Below are 19,696 nucleotides of genomic sequence, written 5' to 3'. Positions count from 1 at the left end.
AACAAAATTCACAGATAAAAATGTCTCCTAAAACCCTGGTGGTAAAAATTCTTCATTTCAAAAACAAATGGCCAAAATGTATCTATCCCACCAAGAAGAATCTGAGGTTACAGTAAGACGTAAGTTGTACTTGTTGTAAAACTCTTCTTCCTGACCCCACACAGACATAATTCAAATTCTCAGAGAGAGAATTATTAATAAAGCAAATGGTAAAATTTAAACAACTGAAGATTCCGGGTAAAGGACATCCAGAAGTTCTTCATGCTTTTCTCGTAACTTTTCAATAAGTTTGAAATTAAATGAGAATATAAAATGTTAAAAGCCGCGGGCCTCTAGTTTTGTGTTTTATTGATAACCAGCAGTTTGTTTCCCACCCTCTCCAAGGGAAAAAAGTCCCTTCCTCAGTGATACAGAATTCTTGAAGGGGCAGGAGCAACATCCCTACTCACCTGGATTCACTTAACTCCACTTTCTGGGATTCCTTGGTCTCCTGTGAGTCTGCCGTCTTTGGAGTGTGTACTTCAGAGGGTTGATGTTTGTAGAGATGGGGAAGATTAGCAAGGTGAAGCCATTTCCACAAACACTAGGGAAATCATCTCCACTCCCAATCCCTCACTCAGCCTGCTGAACACTCCTATTTCCTAGGGTTCTTATGGGGCCAGGCAGAACAATTAGGATAAAGGGAAATCTTCACTGGATGATGAAGGACTTTAGTGAGGCAGGAGACCCTCAAAATATATATTATGTGAAATGCTTATAACCAGGGATAGCACAGCACAGTTCATCAAGGAGGTGTACACAATAGAGCAAAGCTTTTTCCAAAGTTTTTACTGTGGGTTTCCCCTGAAGCTCTCTTGGGACAAACCTCTTGGACATAGGCCCCAAACAGGGAGCCAAACAAACAAGAGTCACAGGAACAACCTCTTTCATCAGTAAGGGGCGCTCACTCACCTTGAGGCATTTCCTCCTCTGTGTCACTGAAGTCATAGGGGTCGTATGAATCCCCATCTTTGGCATCTGGCTGGCGAGTCTTCCTTCTAAAATACCCAGGGCAGTTAAGAGAGAGAAAGAGTTTGGAGACAGAAAGGCAAGGGAGCCCCATGCTGTGCTTCTAATTATGGAGAAAAGGAAACAGAACCACTAAGTCAAAGTGAAGCACAGGCTTAGGCCTTTGCAAACTGCTGCTTGTTCTAAACAAGACCAAGTCCCCAGACTAGAACACAAACAGGCGCTGCTTCCAATGCTCTTTCCCACATCACTCACCCTTATAAGTTCAACCATAAGCATGAAGGTTTTTCCCTTAGAATTTTTAAGTATATATTCAAAATCCTCAGTGGTTGGGTTGCTGTTCCTACTATTTAGCATTTCTTCAGTAGAGGGGTCAAAAGCATATGAGAAGGTCTCACTCTCTTTCTCTTTTACCCAGGTTATCTTCATCCGCAAACCCTGCAGGTCTAGGAACACCCTCCATGAACAACCTGACATCAATAAGCAGTGCTCATTCCACCCTCTACCCTCTACTCCTCTCCCCAATCCCACTGGAACTTTTTTTGTTGTTTCTCTGTCACCCAGGCTGGAATGCAGTGGCGCGATCCCGGTTCACTGCAACCTCTGCCTCCCAGGCTCAAGCAATCCTCCGACCCCAGCCTACCGAGCAGCTGGGACCACAGGTATCTGCCACCATGCCCGGCTAATTTTTCTATTTTTTGTAGAGACAGAGTTTTGCCATATTTCCCAGGCTGGTCTCAAACTCCTGGACTCAAGTGACCCACCCATCTCGGATTACAAGCGTGAGCCACCAACTTTTTGGCCACCAACTTTTTAATCTCATTTGCTTGCCCCACTTTACCTCTTCCTCTTCTGCTCCTGGTCCTCTTGGCTTTTCTCCTCTTCATCTTCTGTCTCTGATTCATCCTCACTTCGCTTCTTACGTTTCTTCTCCTTCTCCAGAACCTAGGACCAAGGCAAGTGTGGGTGGGCTGGAGGGGTCAATGATGCAGGGGAACTGCATCAAGAACTCTGAGTCCCTTCTGCACCATAAGCAGGAATGACTTCCACATTTCCAATGGTTTACCTAGCTCCTCTTATCCCTAAGTCCCAGGACCAGGGGCAGAAGTAGAGATTGTGACCCATCTTTTTAAAATGCTGGGAAGTATATTATATGCTGTTTACATAGTAGGTACTCAATAAATGTTTACTGAATAAAGAAACGAATGTCTAGCACATAATAGTTAAGTGGAAAACAATCCATTTCCTTATAAATCAGGTGTCTAATTGAAATCCAAGACAACCCTTAACCTAGCAAAAAGCGAGGAAGACTTTATCAGACTCACAACTCAACTCCAACACTAAAATTCACCAGACCAGGGTGAGAGTAGGCAACTAGGAAAAGGGAGTCTAGGCTTGAGGCTTGATTATCTAAAATGATAGAGATGCAATGTCACAAACAGAAATTGGGAAACAGGATGAGAAAAGTTTGAGAGTTCAACTTTAAACATGAGCTTCTGAGGTGCCAATGGGACACTTGAAGAGACTACCAAGAGGAAAGGTACAGAGGGACAAGGAAGATTACCAAGGTAGCCCTTTTGAAAACACCTACTTTTTTTCTAAGATGCAAAGGAAGTAGGGGTACACAGAGAAGCAGCTGACTGAAAGTATAGCACATCAACTAAACCAGAATCTCTAGGAGCCCTGGAATCAGCATTTTAAAGCTTTCCATCTGATTCTCAGGTGCAGTCAGGGTTGAGAATCACTGAGTGTTCCAGAGGAAAGAGTGAGGCAGACTGATCACTGGAAGACAAATACTGCTTTCTGTTGACGATCCAAATGTAGCTGTCAGCCACGGAAGGCTGGGAAGCCCGGGAAGCCCACGCATCTGTAATTTATTCAGAAGAGCCTCTCATGCCCTGGCATCTGAATCCTCACCTTCTTGAAGTAAGCATACTGGACCAACTCCACAGCTTCCTCTGCATCCTGCAGGTCCACAGTCTTGCTCATGCGGGCCTTCGCATGGGCTGTGGCCAGTCGAATCAGAGTTTCCAGTGTCCGGGCTGTAACTGGAGATGTCTAGGGAAGAAAAGGGAGGATTGCTTATCCCAAATCCTTTAGGCATGCCCATCTATCCTACTGCACAGAAAGGGAAATGACACTACCAGAAAAGCCCCAGGAGGCCCAAGCAGAGAATTCAGAGCTCTGTGTTCTCTATAGATACCATATAAAAATGAGAAAGATGACAGCAAGGATCAAGGAAATATACACAAGGCTGTTGCAGGAAGGAGGAGCAAGTGAACAGGGAAGAAAATTAGGCATCTAACAACTGGAAAGATAAAAGACTACAGCGTAGAAAAGAGAAGGGACAAAAATCATCAGTGATTGTAGGCCAGCAATGCAGGAGGAAGTCTGCCTTTATATATATTCTGTCATTTCACCCTCTTAATAACTTGGAGAAGTTTTATACACTAAGGAAATGGGACTCAAAGACCTTCAAGGAGAGTTTCCAAAGTTACACTGAAGGAGGGATAGGAAAGGAGTAATCTGAGGACAAATATGTAGCTTGAGTAAACCCAGTCCAGAGGAGGAGAACTCTGACACATTCCTAACAAATTGTTTCTCACAGGGGCCGGTGAATACCAAACCGGGGTGCTTTTACCTTTTAAAATGCTATTGTATGAATGGCCTTCTTGACCTAATCAATCAGAATGAATTGGAAATGAATGAATCAGAAATCTCAGTGTTTGGGACTAGATATGTGTGCAAGTTTCAGGTGATTTTGATGTGTCCAATTCTCTCATTTTATGATAAAGAAACTGACCTGATAGGTGAAAGGATTTGTCCAGTCCAAAAGCTAGCTGCAAAGCTGGGATCAGACATGAAACTACTTCCAGGCCACGCATGGTGGCTCACACCTGTAATCCTAGCACTTTGGGAGGCCAAGGCGGGCAGATCACGAGGTCAGGAGTTTGAGACCAGCCTGACCAACATGGTGAAACCCCGTCTCTAATAAAAATACAAAAAAAATTAGCCTGGTGTGGTGGCACATGCCTGTAATCCCAGCTACTCAGGAGGCTGAGGCAGGAGAACCCAGGAGGCTGAGGCAGGAGAACCCAGGAGGCAGAGGTTGCAGTGAGCCAAGATCACGCCACTGCACTCCAGCCTGGGCAACAGAGCGAGACTCCATCTCAAAAAAAAAGAAACTTCTTCTGTCACACCTTCCAGGTCTCCCATTATATGACCCATCACTAACGTATCCTGGTCCCTTCTTGTTTCAAGTTTCCTAAATTACCGTATGTATTCACAATGACATTCAAAACTAAATACATTCACATTTAAATTCATTCAATAAATTTTGTAATAATTTAGAAAGCTACCAGAGTTTGGAAGTCATACACTCCATGACAAGTTCTAATTCTTGAATCACCTAAAAAGCTGGTGAAATCCTAGCCTGCAATAGCATACCTAGGGAATCCAAATTGTCTTGGAATTCACTTACAGATCTCACACTAGGACCGCAACTAAAATAGTGTATGATGCTCAGTTTTAGGTTCAATGAGAGGGCGGGCCACACACCAGAAGTTCGCATGGGGAAAGGACCAGTTAAAAAGAAAGTAAGCTGTTTAATGAGGAAGACAGGTGATACACAACCACCAGAAAACAAGACTAACAGCCACAGGTAAAAGTTGTGGGGAAATAGGTTTAAGCTTAATAAATATTCTAAAATTTCAAAACAGTAATGTTCTGAGCATGCTGTCACTGGCGGTATTAAAAAGTCCCGGCCGGGTGCTGTGGCTCACGCCTATAATCCCAGCACTTTGGGAGGCCGAGGTGGGCAGATCGTGAGGGTCAGGAGATTGAGACTAGTCTGGCCAACACAGTGAAACCCCGTCTCTACTAAAAATACAAAATTAGCCAGGCATGGTGGCACGGGCCTGTAGTCCCAGCTACCCGGGAGGCTGAGACAGGAGAACAGCTGGAATCTGGAAGGCAGAGGTCGCAGTGAGCCGAGATCTTGCCACTGCACTCCAGCCTGGGCAACAGAGCAAGACTCCATCTCAAAAAAAAAAGTCCCAGCAGGGATTTGAGAAGACAGAGCGGGTGAGGCTGGAGTAGATGATCTGAAATCATGTCTAATCCAAGAGTCTATGTCTATGTCACATAATAAGAGTTCTGGACTTGGGTCCTTCTGCTGCAAAATCCACTGCCCCTAAAAGATTTAGACAAATTTGGGCCAGGCGTGGTGGCTCACACCTGTAATCCCAGCACTTTGGGAGGCCAAGCCAGGTGGATCACCTGAGGTCGGAAGTTCCAGAGCAGCCTGACCAACATGGTTTCGAAACCCAGTCTCTACTAAAACTACAAAATTAGTCGGGCGTGGTGGCACATGCTTGTAATCACAGCTACTCTGGAGGCTGAGGCAGGAGAATCACTTTAACTGGGGAGGTGGAGACTGCAGTGAGCTGAGATCGCGCCACTGCACTCCAGCCTAGCCAACAAGAGTGAAACTCCGTCTCACCAAAAAAAAAAAAAAAAAGATTTAGACAAATTCATGGACAGCTATATTAGGTTACCAGAAATTGCTCTGAATAACCATCATGGTTGCCTGTTAGTCATTTTTTCAAAGTCCAGTCCAAATATCATACTCTCTGGGAATCCTTCCTTGACATTCATACCCCTTCAGGGAAGTCTAAAAGAAAATTAACAGTTTCTTCATCTATACTCAAAGAGCCTTTCACATTCATTCCTTCGTAAGTACCACACTGGGGTAAATATTTATAAATATGCAGGGATGTCTTTCTATCTACCTTTGTGCTTCCCCATCCTGGATCTGAGGTCTTTGAAAAGAGTGCTTATTAATTTTACATTGCTTGTAAGAAGAGAGACTAGGTCACTTTCCAGAAGTCACTCCTATGTTTGCTGAATGAATCACAGCTTCTGGAGGCCAATGTCATTTTAACTCATGAGAGACATGTTACCTCTGGGGTCCTTATTTCATTTTCCTTTATAAAAGGAAATGATTAAAATTGTGTAACAGGAAGCTCTTCAGACCAGGAAAAAAAGTCACTAGGTTAAAATGCTTTCAAAGCTCCCAGATAGCAAGGACTCCTGCCCAGCCATATACCTAAGGGATCCGAGGCCCAGGCTCCCCCAGGCACTCACCCTGGCAGTGTCCGAGCTCATGCTATCTTGGCTGCGCAGGCGTGAATACTCTTCTGCAATGTAGGTGGCCGACTCCTGTGTTAGGACAGGCTTGATGATTCTGGCCACATGGATGTACTTCTTCATGAACGCTGCACTCACCATCTTCTCCCTGGAGCCACACACAGTGAATTCCATCCCCCTGCCACACCTTACCACCTGCCTGGATTAGTGGCTTTGCCTCTCAGAAAAGCCAAGGTCAAAACAGACAAAGCCTAGAACCCATTATCATAACTCCCATTTATATGGAACATATACAAGATTCTTCCACATATTTTTATTTAATTATTTCAGGTATTATTTGTGAGTTAGGTAGTTTAGGTAAAAAGTTTAGGTATTATTTACTCTATTTTGTAGGTGGGAAAACTACAGCTCAGAGAAGTTGAAGTAGACTCAAAGTTTTCTGACTCCAAATTCTGCATTCTTAAACCAACAGCTTTGAAGATTATGCTATGCTTCTTACTGCATCATGACCAAAAATAGAGGTGTAAGATCTCACATTTCATGCTTTGAGCACCTGATCACACGTCTCCTTCACCCAAGTCTACTTACAAAGTCTCAAATGTTTCCTATCTGCTGACCCTTCATCACAAATGGCTACATGACATGTGCCATCTTTCATGTATAAGGCACACCCACCATCAGTTAGGTATGTCATCCAAACTATATTTTAAGAAAAGACCTGAACCTGGGCTGAATGACCCAAACATTTACAAGGCAACTGGCCAGGATAAAGGATATATTGTGGACCCAGAAAAGAAGAAAATTAGTCCACATGGTTATGACTCCAGGCATGGTTTTGATCTGGGCACGTAATGCCTTAGCTAAGCTTAGACATACACATGTTCTAATATAACACAAATTTCAGGCTCCCTTGAGGAAGAGTTATGAGAATGCTTACTTTTTCTTCTTGGTCCCATGTAGAAGGTTGTCATGCTTCTCATAAATCTGGGTGTCCTGCTGGTCTTCCTGGCTGAAGTTGGGATCATCTGTGGCCAGGATATCCACAGCACTACCCAAGGGCATAGCTGGTATACCCAAGGTAGGATAAAGGAGAGTAATAAAGAGCTTAACCCAGGGGAAATTGCTTTTTCTATAGCACAAGAAGGGAAGACACCAAGATTCATAAAGAAAGGGCCCAAAAAGAATCAGACACATGGAACCCACAGATAAAGATGGTGGAACTGCCTGGCCCACAGAAGATGCTCAGTTATTCCTAGACCCAGAAATGGACAAAAGACATACCTTAGGATAACCTCCAGTAAGCGAGAAGGGGAGGTGGCTAAACAGTTGAGGGCTCTTCAACATCAACCCAGACACTGAAACACCTACCACCACCTGGGTTGGGCCTGAGAAACTACCATCTGTTTAGCCCCTTTCCATGAGTTACTCTTACTATTCTCATGACCTCACCATCGCCATCCTGCTCCCCAGGTGCTCTGTATCGATGCATCCGAAGGACATGGTCTGAGATCTCCCGATCCTGCTCAGGATCCATCTGATCCAGCATGATGAAGAGCAAGTCAAATCGAGACAGCAGTGAGTCCTGTAGTCCAATGTTCTCCATTGGAGTCTTATACTGGTCATACTGGGGAATGTGAGGACAACAGAAGTGGACATGACATCAACAGGAAGAAAGGACAAGGCTGCTGCAATTCTGGGAGTGGAAATGGAAGGCTTGACCTCAAAGAGCAAAACAGACAAAAAGCAGTGAAAAAGTCAAGTATTTTAAAGCCATTAAACAATGTAAATCATCTCTTCTACCTGCAACCCTTCTTTAATTGAGCTTCCTAGGAAGCCCCACTTCCTACTACAGGAACCTCTAAAAGGCTGAATGTAGGTCTCTAAACCAAGCCCCTCCTTCCCAAACCTTACTCTGCTCTTCTCATTCCCAAGGCAGGACCTGACTGAGAGATGATCCCTTTCCCCTACCTGTCGTAAAGACAGAGCAAGTTGGTTAGGCTACAAGCACTTAGAACTTTTTGGAGACCCTTACTCAGAAGATATGAGTAAAACCTCAACTAAAATGGTCAATGATGTACAAATCATAACATCTTAGAAACTGGCCAGGCACATCCACTCACACCTGTAATCCCAGCACTTTGGGAGGCAGGTAGATTGCTTGAGCCCTGGAGTTCGAGACTAGCCTGGGCAACATGGCAAAACCCCGTACCTATAAAAATTAAAAAAGAAAAAAAAAATTTGCCAGGCATGGTGGTGCACATCTGTAGTCCAAGCTACTAAAGACACTGAGGTAGGAGGGTCACCTGCACCCAGGGAGGTCAAGGCTACAGTGAGCCAGGATCACTCCACTGTACTCCAGCTTGGGTGGCAGGGTAAGATGCTGTCTCAGGAAGAAAAAAAAAAAAAAATCAAGGGAGTTTTTCCTCGGGATTCAAAAACCCCAATACTCTCCTTTCAATTCTGGGCCTACTGGACTGATACCTACCCATCCACATACACTTCACGGTCAGAGAACATAACAACCTTTAGGTAATAATGATTTTGACCATGTTCACATTTCAGGTCCTGCCATTTTTCTTATATTTCCCAATCACTCTTGAGAATGACATAAATACACATTATCATTTATTTTACTTTACTTTACTTTTAAAGATGAGGTCTCACTATATTGCCCAGGTTGGTCTCAAACTCCTGGGCTCAAGTGATCCTCCCACCTCAGCCTCCCATAGTGCTAGGATCACAGACATGACACACTGCGCCCAGCCCCATCATTAATTTTAAAACCTATGGTTTTCAACCTTGGCTACACATTAAAACCAAACCTGCGGAGCCTCTCTAAACCATAGCTACCAAGAGCTCCAACTCAGAGATTTCAATTCAGAAACTCTGAGCTGGGGACCATGCAACTGTATGTATAAAAAACACCATCGCAACAAGGCGTTCCCATACACCATAGGATTATAAACTGCCAGGACACAGCATGAGCTGTGGGCTCAAATCCTGGCTCTGCCATTTTCAAGTTTGTGGCTCTTGAACAAGTTACATAATCTTTTGTGCCTCCATTTTCTCATCTGTAAAATAAAGATAACTACACATTGTGAGGCAGTTACTGATAGGATAAAAGGAGTTGGTAAATACAAAGCATTTATGAGCATTCATTAATAGAAGTATTAATTAAAAGATTAATATATCTTTAAAGAGGGTAATTTTGCAATCTCTACCAAAAGAAAAATGCACGTAACTCTTAATCCAGTAATATCATTGCTAGGTATTTATACTACAGATATATTCCCAAATCTGTAACAAAACATACATAAAGGGATGGCCACTACAGCTTCATTCAAAATAGGAAGGAAAAAACGAAGCCACTAAATACCCATCAGATGGAGACTAGTTAAATACATCCCTATGATGGAATACTAGAAATCTATTTTTTAAAAGGAAAAACTCACCAAACCCCAGGCACAGACAAATATGAAAGATTATATCTAGCACATCACAGTCATGATAAAAACAAAGATAAAGAGATAATTCTTAACAAGGAAATAGTGTATTTGCTGGTACATGCTTAAATTTTTGTTTCCTTAAACACTTCAAAGCTGTTACCTCTTGGCAAAGTGACAGGAGAGGGAAGCAAGTCTTTTCATTTTCATGCTATAGCTCTGTTCTGTTTAGAAATTCCTCCGCCACATGCACGTAGTCCTTTTATTTAATGGACTGTTAAATATGTTAAATGGACTGTTTAACTATACTGTTAAAAAGTTACTTTTAAATAAGGAACTTTCCACGGGAGTCTGCTGTGCAGGAATGGGTGAGGAACACTGCTCTAAACAAACAATAACAACAAGAAAATGGCCTTATTTTTAGTCTTTGCCCTGGGTCACCTAGAATACACTTCTCAGCCCAGTTAGTCAGCAAAATCAAATGAAGGTGAGGACAACAGCTGGGGCCTGATCCTACTTACCCTGCCGTAGACGGGGTTGGCAGCTGCCAAAACACTGCAACGGGCATTCAACCGAGCATGGATGCCAGCCTTGGCAATGGTCACTCGACCCTGCTCCATCACTTCATGGATGGCTGTGCGATCCATGTCAGACATTTTGTCAAATTCATCAATGCAAACCACACCTCGGTCAGCCAGGACCATGGCCCCCGCTTCCAGACGACGATCTCCTGGGAAGTGAGGAGGTAAAAACACATGCTACAGTCTAGGTTCTAGAGGCCAGAAGGGAAGGATTTCAATCTCCTTCCTAGGAATCTCTCACTTTGTACATGCGAAGGCGGCAACAGTGTTGGCTGCGAGAAACTTAAGAGGAAATCCTGGTGGGTCACCTTTTCAGCCCAAACCTAAATATTAATAGTATCTCTTTGTCCCACTTCGAGCCCTAAGTAACTAGCTTCTCACAAATTTCCTTTATAGAGTCTCTCTTCGGCCTCATCCTCAAATAATATCCCAACTAGGCCTCTGCCTTCTCTTCACTGGTCTCTAAATCCCTTCCTCTAGTTCATAAAATAGTACAATCTTCATTTTTATTTCCCTTCTGAAGTGCTAAGACTTTGTTTCAAATCAAAAACATTCCTGTAAATAGATGAACCAAAGACTTAAATAACTCACCCACCACTGCTGAATACTCAGTCCTCTATAATCTGGCCTCAACCAACCTATCAACTGTATCTTCAGAACACAAGCCAGGGCACACAAAGGATCTACGCTCAGCCTCTCTGCTGGGCCTTTGCCAAGGACCCTTATATCCTTACCTGTTTCCTGGTCTGTGGTGACCGCAGCCGTCAGACCCACTCCCGAGGAGCCCCGGCCAGTGGTGGGGATAGCCCGGGGTGCAGTGCAAAGCACGTACCGCAGAAGCTGAGACTTGGCAACCGATGGGTCTCCTGTAGGGCGGGGGCAGTGATGACACTAGGAAACTCCCCAGCACCCCCAGCAAGTTCTGCCTTTCTAGCACAGCTCTTGACACAACAGAGTCATACAGTAATTGGCTTTTAATATTATTTCCTTCGCTTTTCCCTTCACTACTCATGGAAGAATATATCTTATATACTATAAATCAGGAATTCCAGACATGATAAAAAAAAAAAAAGATTTATTTTAGCCTTTTGATAGGACTGAAATACTAAGTATAGAATATACAATCTTACATATTATAGGTCCCCACAACCACTCCACAAGAACAACAGTCTAAAGCAAATCCCCAACATCATACCTATTAGAAGAATATTGATGTCCCCACGGATGTGGCTGCCATTTTCTAAGTCTCGTTCCACCCCTCCCAAGAGCAAGCAAAGGATTGCTTTCTTGACATAGTCATGCCCATGGATACTAGGGGCCAATGACCTGGCCAGCTGGTCAAAGATATCCTACAGGAGAAAAAACCAATTGCAAGCCTAGTGAGATTCAATGGGACTTTGTGGAGCTCCACTTTACATACTTTGGCCTATAGAAAATACTTGAAGAGGGCCGGGCGCAGTGGCTCAGGCCTGTAATCCTAGCACTTTGGGAGGCCAAGGCGGGCAGATCATGAGGTCAGGAGTTCAAGACCAGCCTGGCCAACATGGTGAAACCCCGTCTCTACTAAAAATACAAAAAATTAGCCAGGTGTGGTGGCGTGTGCCTATAATCCCAGCTACTTGGGAGGCTGAGGCAGGAGAATCACCTAAACCCAAGAGGCGGAGGTTGCAGTGAGCAGAGATCGCGCCATTGCACTCCAGCCTGGGTGACAGAGCAAGACTCCATCTCAAAAAAAAAAAAAGAAGAAAGAAAATACTTGAAGAAACACAGAAACATGTACACTGTTCCTAACTGCAAAAGTTTCTTCTCTAAGACAAATCACACCATCAGGCCATTATCAGAGTAGGCACAGAGGCAGAATTTCAAAATTTCAAATTTCAAAATTTGTTTAGAGGGTTAATCTCTAAGGGAAAAAAGTATCCCCAGGTTCAAAACATTTTAGGTTTAATAAGAACATGTACTATGCTTGAACAGTAACCTTTATCATCACACATTCATATACGTAGTTCAATTCTAAATGTGGACATACATCCTATCTTAAAAAGAAAAAGACAAGAAAAACAAGTTGGAGAACTAAAAGAAAAAATATTTAAGTAGTAATGCATCACCAATGTCTTCAGTATTTAATAGACTTACTGGTACACTTGTAAGTTAACACCTCTCCTAATATTTGTATTAGGTTCATTTAGCAGCCCAGCAAGTAGCAGGTATTAAAATTGTTTAATAACAACAGAATTATTAAAGAACAAACAGCAAAAACACCCTTCATGTGTTGATTTACACAAAAATAGAAGAAGCTAACACCAAACACTTTAGACAAAAAAACCTCAACCCTTCCTTCTGATCTAGTACAAAAACAGCCATGCACCAAAACACAACTCTTAGAAATCCATTCCCACCCTCAAATTTCTAAACGATGCCCAGACCTTGGATCGGGTTTTACTGAACTTCTTGATCTTGGCTATATCCTCAGCAGAGAAAGAAGGCTGAGCATCCTTGCTCATCTGCTTAACATTACAGGCAATCAGGACAGTCCTGGAACAAAGAGAATAAAGAGGAAGCCCGTTATATTCAATTCCTAACGTTAGTAGCTAGTGCCCCCAGCAGTAGTAAGCCTTTTTAGGCTACCAAACTAGACCAGCCAATCAGAGCTGGGGAGGAGGGGGCAGGTAGCTGTTGTGAATTAAACAACTGGTTCTGTCTGTGACCCAAATATACTGATCATGCCCCACCTCTGGAATTGACCCACAGAGCTTCAGACAGAACTGTGTATGGGGACGAAGCATAATTAAATGAGAAACTCCCAGGAAAGCCACGAGGCTGTCATCACTGTCACCAATAACTCTCTTTTGGCATATGATGGTAAGTATCACCAGCTTTATCTGACAGAAAAGAGGTATTGAAGGTATCCTGTCTCCCACGCAGGTAGAGTGCTCAACCTATCAGATGTAACTCTGGAATACGGCAAACCGGACAAAGCCTATTACCAGAAATGGAAGCTGTCAACAACATTACATACACTTTAGGGCAGACCCTTTACCTGAAAGTCCCAGAGGTGTAGCCTCCCTTCTTTCCAGGAAGGCAACGGTAGGTTCCCACTACCTGAACCCGGTCACCAGGCTTTGCTTTATCCACCAAGTCATCATCCAGAATGACGTCCACAGAGCGGGGGAGCTGGCCGGCTGGGGCCTTCTCCGGCATCTCCTGGATGGTGATGGTCTGGTGATCCCTGTAGACGGAAAGGCCATATTCCGTCTCAAGGGGATTGTTCTCCTCATCCTAGAAAAAGGCACACAGAGGGATAGAGTGAACTCCGTCCTGTCTTAAAAATGCCACACTCACCTGTCATGGCAAATAAGATGACTTCGTAAAATTTCATTATTAAGGAACAAAAAAAGTCAAATACCTTCCCTAGCTTTTTGTGTTCCCCTCTGTTTTAGTAACATGCATCAAATGGAAGGGGCAACCCATAGTCTGAATGGACTATGGTTATATTAACATCTAAATTAAGATTCTTACTTCCCCTCTAAAGCTGAATATATGCTTACACTCTGAAGCAGTTTTTCCACTTCTAGGTAATACCCAACAGAAACATTCACCCAAAGTCATGCACTGTAATGCTCATAGCAGCATTATGCCTAACAGTCAAAAATTTAAAAGTATAAAAATGCCATCAATAGTGGAATGGTTAAATAAACATAGTATAGTCACATAAATGAATACTATACAGCAATAAAAATGTATGAAACACACCTATACACAACATGGATAAATCTCATAAATACAATGTTGAGCATAAGAAGCCCAACACAAAAGAGTATTTAAATAAAATAGAAAAACAGCCAAAAGTAATCCATGCGGGTTAGACATCAGGATAGTGGTTACCCCTGGGTAACACGGGCCCTCAAGAGGGACTTTTGAGTGCTAGTATTTCCTCATTTGGAGCTGGTTACACAGGTATACTCAGCTTGTAAAACTTCATCAAACTATACACTTATGTGAGCTTTCCTGTACGTATATTGAAGTTTTACTTCCTTCACATTTGAATTTTCTAAAAACACAGTTGTCACTTATTGAGTGTTTGCTATGTGCCAGGCACTGTGCTATTACTTCACAAAATTATCTCATGTAATTATCACAACTTTGTAAAGAAGATATTTTCACACGTCATGGACAAGGAAACCAGGAGACTAGGAGAGATTAAATAAGTTCCCCCAGGTCACACAGTTAGTAAAAGAGTCTGGACTTGACACAGGTATTAACTCCAAAGCCCACACTCTTAAGCACCATCACAGACAATCTCCAGAAGATCTGGTCCAATGTATTTCACTTTTCAAGTAAAGAAGGTTGGCCACAGTAATCAGCAGAAGAGTACTTCCCAAGTACTTCCTGAAGAAGAAATTTTAGAAAAGTGGAGACCTTAAGGTCCAAAGAAGACAACAGAATGACTTAGAGAATACAGCTGGCATGAACTAAAGAGACACAGGTTCTAGTCCTTAAGGCCATCACTAACTGGGACCATAAGCAAATTGTTTAATTTCTCTGATCTCAGCATTTCATCTGCAGCTAACTCCAGATGAAATGATGCTAAAGTATGTTTAAGTTATAATTCTAAGATACTCATTCTTGTTTTTGTTTATATGTTTCATTTCTCCACCACTGTGAAGACTGATGACGAGGACTGGGTCTTCTTTATATCCTTGTCCACCATAGCACTTAACAGTGCTTTCAATACAGTAGTTCTCAATTAAAATTTGATGAGGGGAGGAGCGGAATTCTTTGATAGAATGAGTTTAGACATCAAGTAATCAATATTAATGATCTTTTGTCTCCAGAGGAAAGCCCTGCATTGTCCTCAATTCAGATCAATCTGAACACTAAGAATAAAGAAAGCATTTTCCTATGCCAGCCTTCTCCCAAACCCACAACGAAATATTTTTAAAGATTACAGAACAGTCTAGCATATTTTTCTACTTTTTAAAAAGCAGATTACAAAATTATATGATTATAACGTTGTTAAAACATCTATGTAGATGACATCTTCTTTTGACTACTCCATAATTTTCTAAAACGAACAAGTGTTTTCTTAAAAAAACAATAAGAGTTACGCCTATAATCCCAGCACTTTGGAAGGCCAAGGCGGGCGGATCACGAGGTCAGGAGATTGAGACCACGGTGAAACCCCATCTCTACTAAAAATACAAAAAAATCAGCCAGGCATGGCGGGCGCCTGTAGTCACACCTACACAGGAGGCTAAGGCAAGGAGAATGGCGTGAACCCAGGAGGCGAAGCTTGCAGTGAGCCAAGATCACGCCACTGCACTCCAGCCTGGGCGACAGAGAGAGACTCCATCTAGAAAAAAAAAAAATAAGAGTTGTGGCTGGGCATGGTGGTTCATGTCTGTAATCTCAATACTTTGGAAGATGGAAGGAGGATCACTTGAGGCCAGGACTTCAAGTCCAGCCTGGGCAACACAGCAAGACCCTGTCTCTAGAAAAAAGTGAAAAAGAAAAATTAGCAGACCTGGTGGCTCATGCCTATAATCCCAGGTACTCAGGAGGCTACGGTGAGAAGATTCCTTGAGTCCAGGAGTTTCAGGCTGAAGTGTTCTATAATCGCACCACTGCACTCCAGCCTGAGAGACAGAGATCCTGTCTCTTAAAAAAAAAAAGAATTGTGAAGTCAGGTGGCATAGCCCAAGCCTGTAATCCCAACTACTTGGGAGGATCACTTGAGCCCAGGAGTTTGCAAATTTAGTGCACCATGATTGCACCTGTGCATAGCCACTGCACTCCAACCTAGGCAACATAGGAAAACCTCATCTTTAAACATAACCAAATAAAAATTGTGGGATTTTCATACTAAACCCTGGCCTGCAATCAATCTTTCCTTTGGATTAATCCTTATTTTTCACCCTTTACAGAAAAAAGACTTCAGATATTACAAAACTCTTTGCCTTAAAACGGGTATCTTTGACTCCAACCTCCAAGACAGCTCAATCAATTTATCCCCCTTACCTTGGTAGGATAGACAGAGCTGGAGGGAAAGGCCACCAGAGTGGTGAGATCAGAATAACGTCGCTCTATGGTCTTCTTAGTAGCAGGACAATAGTGGACACTACGGATGACTTTGGGACGAACTAGAGAACCTAGGCATGGAAAATGTGCACATATAAACTCACCCAACTAGACGATGATACAAGTGGAACCCAAACCTATGCAAGCCTATGACTCCAAATACTGTGTTTTTTTTGACTAGGTTACGATATTTCAATATTACCTTTTATTCATTTTTTTTATATATAGACCACCACCATATCCATGTAAAATTTTAAGTACCACTGATCCCAACTAATAAAATAGGTGGAGTTAGGGTTTGGAATGAGAGAATGCCAGGAACCAAGACTCCTCCAGCTCTCAGCAGAATTCATCATTCTACTAATACCTATGATTACTCAACATCCCCGTAATCACTGTACACCCTGAGCCCCTCCAAGTTTTACCACGTAATTCCAGTGCTCCACCTCTTTGAAGCCACAAGCTACCCAGATCTACTTTGTCTCTCCTGCTTTCCCCACCTCCCTGTCTTATTCTATCTTCATTTCCTTAGTGGCCCCCCTTTAACCCACTTACATTTAGTGACAATGCCCTCCACACAGACCACACAGCTGAGGAAGCAGGAGGTAAGAGTCCGCGGGGAGACATGCTTGGAGCCAAAGCTGCCTTCCAATCCTATGTAGAACTCCTCATACTGCTTGGCATAGGTAGCATCAAGGGAGGCCACAAAATCCTTTAAGGCCCGCTGGAAGGCAACCAGCTCCTCAAAGGCATTGTTCAGAAGCCTGTACACGGGCAGGAGAAAGAAAAATTAGACAGGGCGGAATTCAAAACAATGGATCCTCAAAACAGCAGGATCATAAATGGATCATTAAAAACAATGAGAAAATCCAGCTTCTGCTTTCTCCTGCCATCCTATAAGACTCAGTAAAATACCAGAACTAAGGAGCAACTTTAATTCAACTTATCAAAGGTATAAAAATCATATTCAGCTAAACATTGGAAGGAGGGGCGTTTGGGAGGAAAATGCCAACCACCTACTTTTCGGAAAAAATAAAAATAATAATAGGTGCAGGTGAGCTATGAGGGCTTCTAGATCAATCCTGTTTAATACAAGTCCTCTCCTGAGAGGCTGTTTCAATCTGGCCAAGAGGGAAGGGAGCCATTCTCATTGAGAGCGAGTGTATCTCCTTGCCACTCACCGGTTAGCCCTCTTCTCGTTTTTCCTGCGCAGGTCATTCACATTGACAATCAGCCGGTATTGGTTGTCACTGATCAGCTCCCGAACTTTGCTCTGATAAATTCCCTGGTCTTCCTGCAAAACAGCCACCACATATCACCATAGCCACAAATTCAGAAACAATGTTTCTAAACAGAAGTAGTTCTCACAGCCAGATAGCCAGGTCAATCTCTGCAGCAGAGCTGAATCCCCAGTATGTATGTGCTCATCAGTTTCTCCCTTTCATTCACTATCTTTAGATTCGAAATACAACCTAAGAGGGGACTGTAAGAATGATAATGACTTCTTCAAGGTCCATGCTGTTATTCCCATCATCATGGACGACTTTTCTGCATGCTGTAATTTCTCTCTTTAGTGGAGAATTAAAATGAGCTCGAGAAGTCTAAAAGGACAGTAAGTGCAAACTTTATTAAAATGTTAAGTTTAACCTAACAATGTGAATGTTAAAGGTAACAATGCGAATAGATGGATATGTTGTTCACGGTAGTAATCATTTCACCACGTATCTCAAAACATGTGCACTTCAAATATATACAATAAAAATGTAAATTAAACAGACTCTTAATAGTCACATTAAAATGGCTTTTCATTTAAGAATTACGTAAAAAGTAATATTTTTCCAAATCATCTCTGCAATACGGAAAGGGTTCTCATACCCGACCTAAAGGAATAGAGAATCTCAGCTATTTGGTCACATCATCAACCCTTCAAGATAGCTTTTCAACATTCTATGGCTTTAAGTCTTGGGTTGCACACAAAACACTTTTTATCTGCATCTTAATTGGTATTGAAAAAGAATGCAGTCGAATTAGGGAGTCTTTTCCTCCTGGTAAAAAGCCAGTCCCTAAAATCTGAGCACTCTGCAACGCGGCTGGTCACTATAGCCCTAGGGCAGCCCCTCCCCCCACCCCACCCCCCAAATCAAGAGAGAGCAGTGAAATGCAAAAGGCCGAGGTGGGCTTTGCCAATCTGCTTGCACTTAATAGGAACCTGTCGCCTTTCGCGTGCCCGGACCATCGCTTGTACTTAGGAGAAAGTTGGCTTCCTAAGAGTTCACTTATAGAACACAAACTAGCGAGTCCGGCGTTAGAAGCTACAAGACTGGGGCTGGAGGCTCGGGCCCGGCAGGCTCCGCTGCAGCACACGGTATGGAGGTCTGGCGGGCCTCTGGCTTCCCGGGACGCTTCTGCAGAGGCTCCCAGCGCTAAAGCCCCGCGCCGGCGCCTCCCTCACCTCGTCGTCCAGGAAGTCCAGGTAATCTCTCTGGGCCTCCCGCAGCTCCACATCGTCCAGCACCACGGTACCCGCCATGCCCGCTGCCAAAGAACTACCTCTACCAAAGTAGCGCGAAGGTTCCCTAGACGACTCCACCCCGGCGCGAAAACTTCCGAACTTTTCCCGCCACCAAAGGTTACCTCAAGGAAGAGGCGGGGACCCTGGGAGCATATAAGCATTATGATTGGCTGAGTTATCTGACGCCGGAATAGCGACTGTCCAATCAAAAACTTCTTCTTCTTTGGGTTTTCCGCTGGGCGCCCCGCGGTGGCGGGAAACGTACCATCCGGGATTCTCTGTTCCTCCCCTCCCGCCTCCTCCCTCACTGACGAGCAAACTGACCAATAGGGCTGAGAGGAGGCTCACAGAGGCTGGTCACTGGGCAGCTGGAGGGGACAGGCTGGCGAGAGGGAAAGCGCTGCGTTCTGGGAGTTGTAGTGTTCTCCTACCTTTCCGGATGTTTTGCAGGGTTTTCTCAAGCTGCAGAAATTTTGACCCATGCAATGACCAAATTCAGGCCGGCAGTAGGACTTTACTTGAAAGTAGATTAAACGTCAGAAGATGGTGGTTTATAACGCAGGGAGATGAAAACATAAAAGCAAATCATTTTAAAGATATATCCAAATCAGAACTGCCCTCAAGTGGCATCCTAGTGTAAAAGTGGATTTTGAAAATCTATAGGATAGAATATGAAACTATAGTATCTTAGGGAAAGATTAGTTAAAAACCCATTTGCTATCTGATACCATTACCTGACGAACCCATAAAGACATCGCCGCAGAGGAGGATGAAGTAAAAAAAAAAATCGGTGTTTACCCCGCCCCCTAGAGACTGCATCGTGTGTTATACAAATTCTGGAAACCGTTATTACTCCATCTTACTTAATAACGGGTAAATTAAAGGCTTTCTGGTCTTATAAAAAGATCACACGATCCTTTTTTTTT

At 43.3% G+C, this 19,696-nt stretch overlaps 1 protein-coding gene across 1 annotated transcript in view; it reads right to left on the bottom strand.

Moving 5' to 3' along the window:
* MCM3 (minichromosome maintenance complex component 3) overlaps window positions 1-18,923 on the bottom strand; it is a 21,274-nt gene extending 2,351 nt beyond the window's left edge. The window contains 16 exon segments of the mRNA XM_011960240.1: window positions 450-519; window positions 952-1,037; window positions 1,850-1,953; window positions 2,926-3,066; window positions 6,154-6,304; window positions 7,094-7,220; window positions 7,606-7,780; window positions 10,121-10,329; window positions 10,915-11,046; window positions 11,376-11,529; window positions 12,607-12,715; window positions 13,221-13,459; window positions 16,199-16,329; window positions 16,814-17,022; window positions 17,440-17,552; window positions 18,711-18,923. Of these exon segments, the coding sequence (XP_011815630.1) occupies window positions 450-519; window positions 952-1,037; window positions 1,850-1,953; window positions 2,926-3,066; window positions 6,154-6,304; window positions 7,094-7,220; window positions 7,606-7,780; window positions 10,121-10,329; window positions 10,915-11,046; window positions 11,376-11,529; window positions 12,607-12,715; window positions 13,221-13,459; window positions 16,199-16,329; window positions 16,814-17,022; window positions 17,440-17,552; window positions 18,711-18,923 (2,363 nt within the window).
* Window positions 18,924-19,696: the final 773 nt, after the last annotated feature.

Source organism: Colobus angolensis, unplaced genomic scaffold (genome assembly GCF_000951035.1).
Source record: "Colobus angolensis palliatus isolate OR3802 unplaced genomic scaffold, Cang.pa_1.0 Scaffold51, whole genome shotgun sequence".
NCBI lineage: Eukaryota > Metazoa > Chordata > Mammalia > Primates > Cercopithecidae > Colobus > Colobus angolensis.
This window is presented reverse-complemented; position numbering and strand designations above follow the sequence as displayed.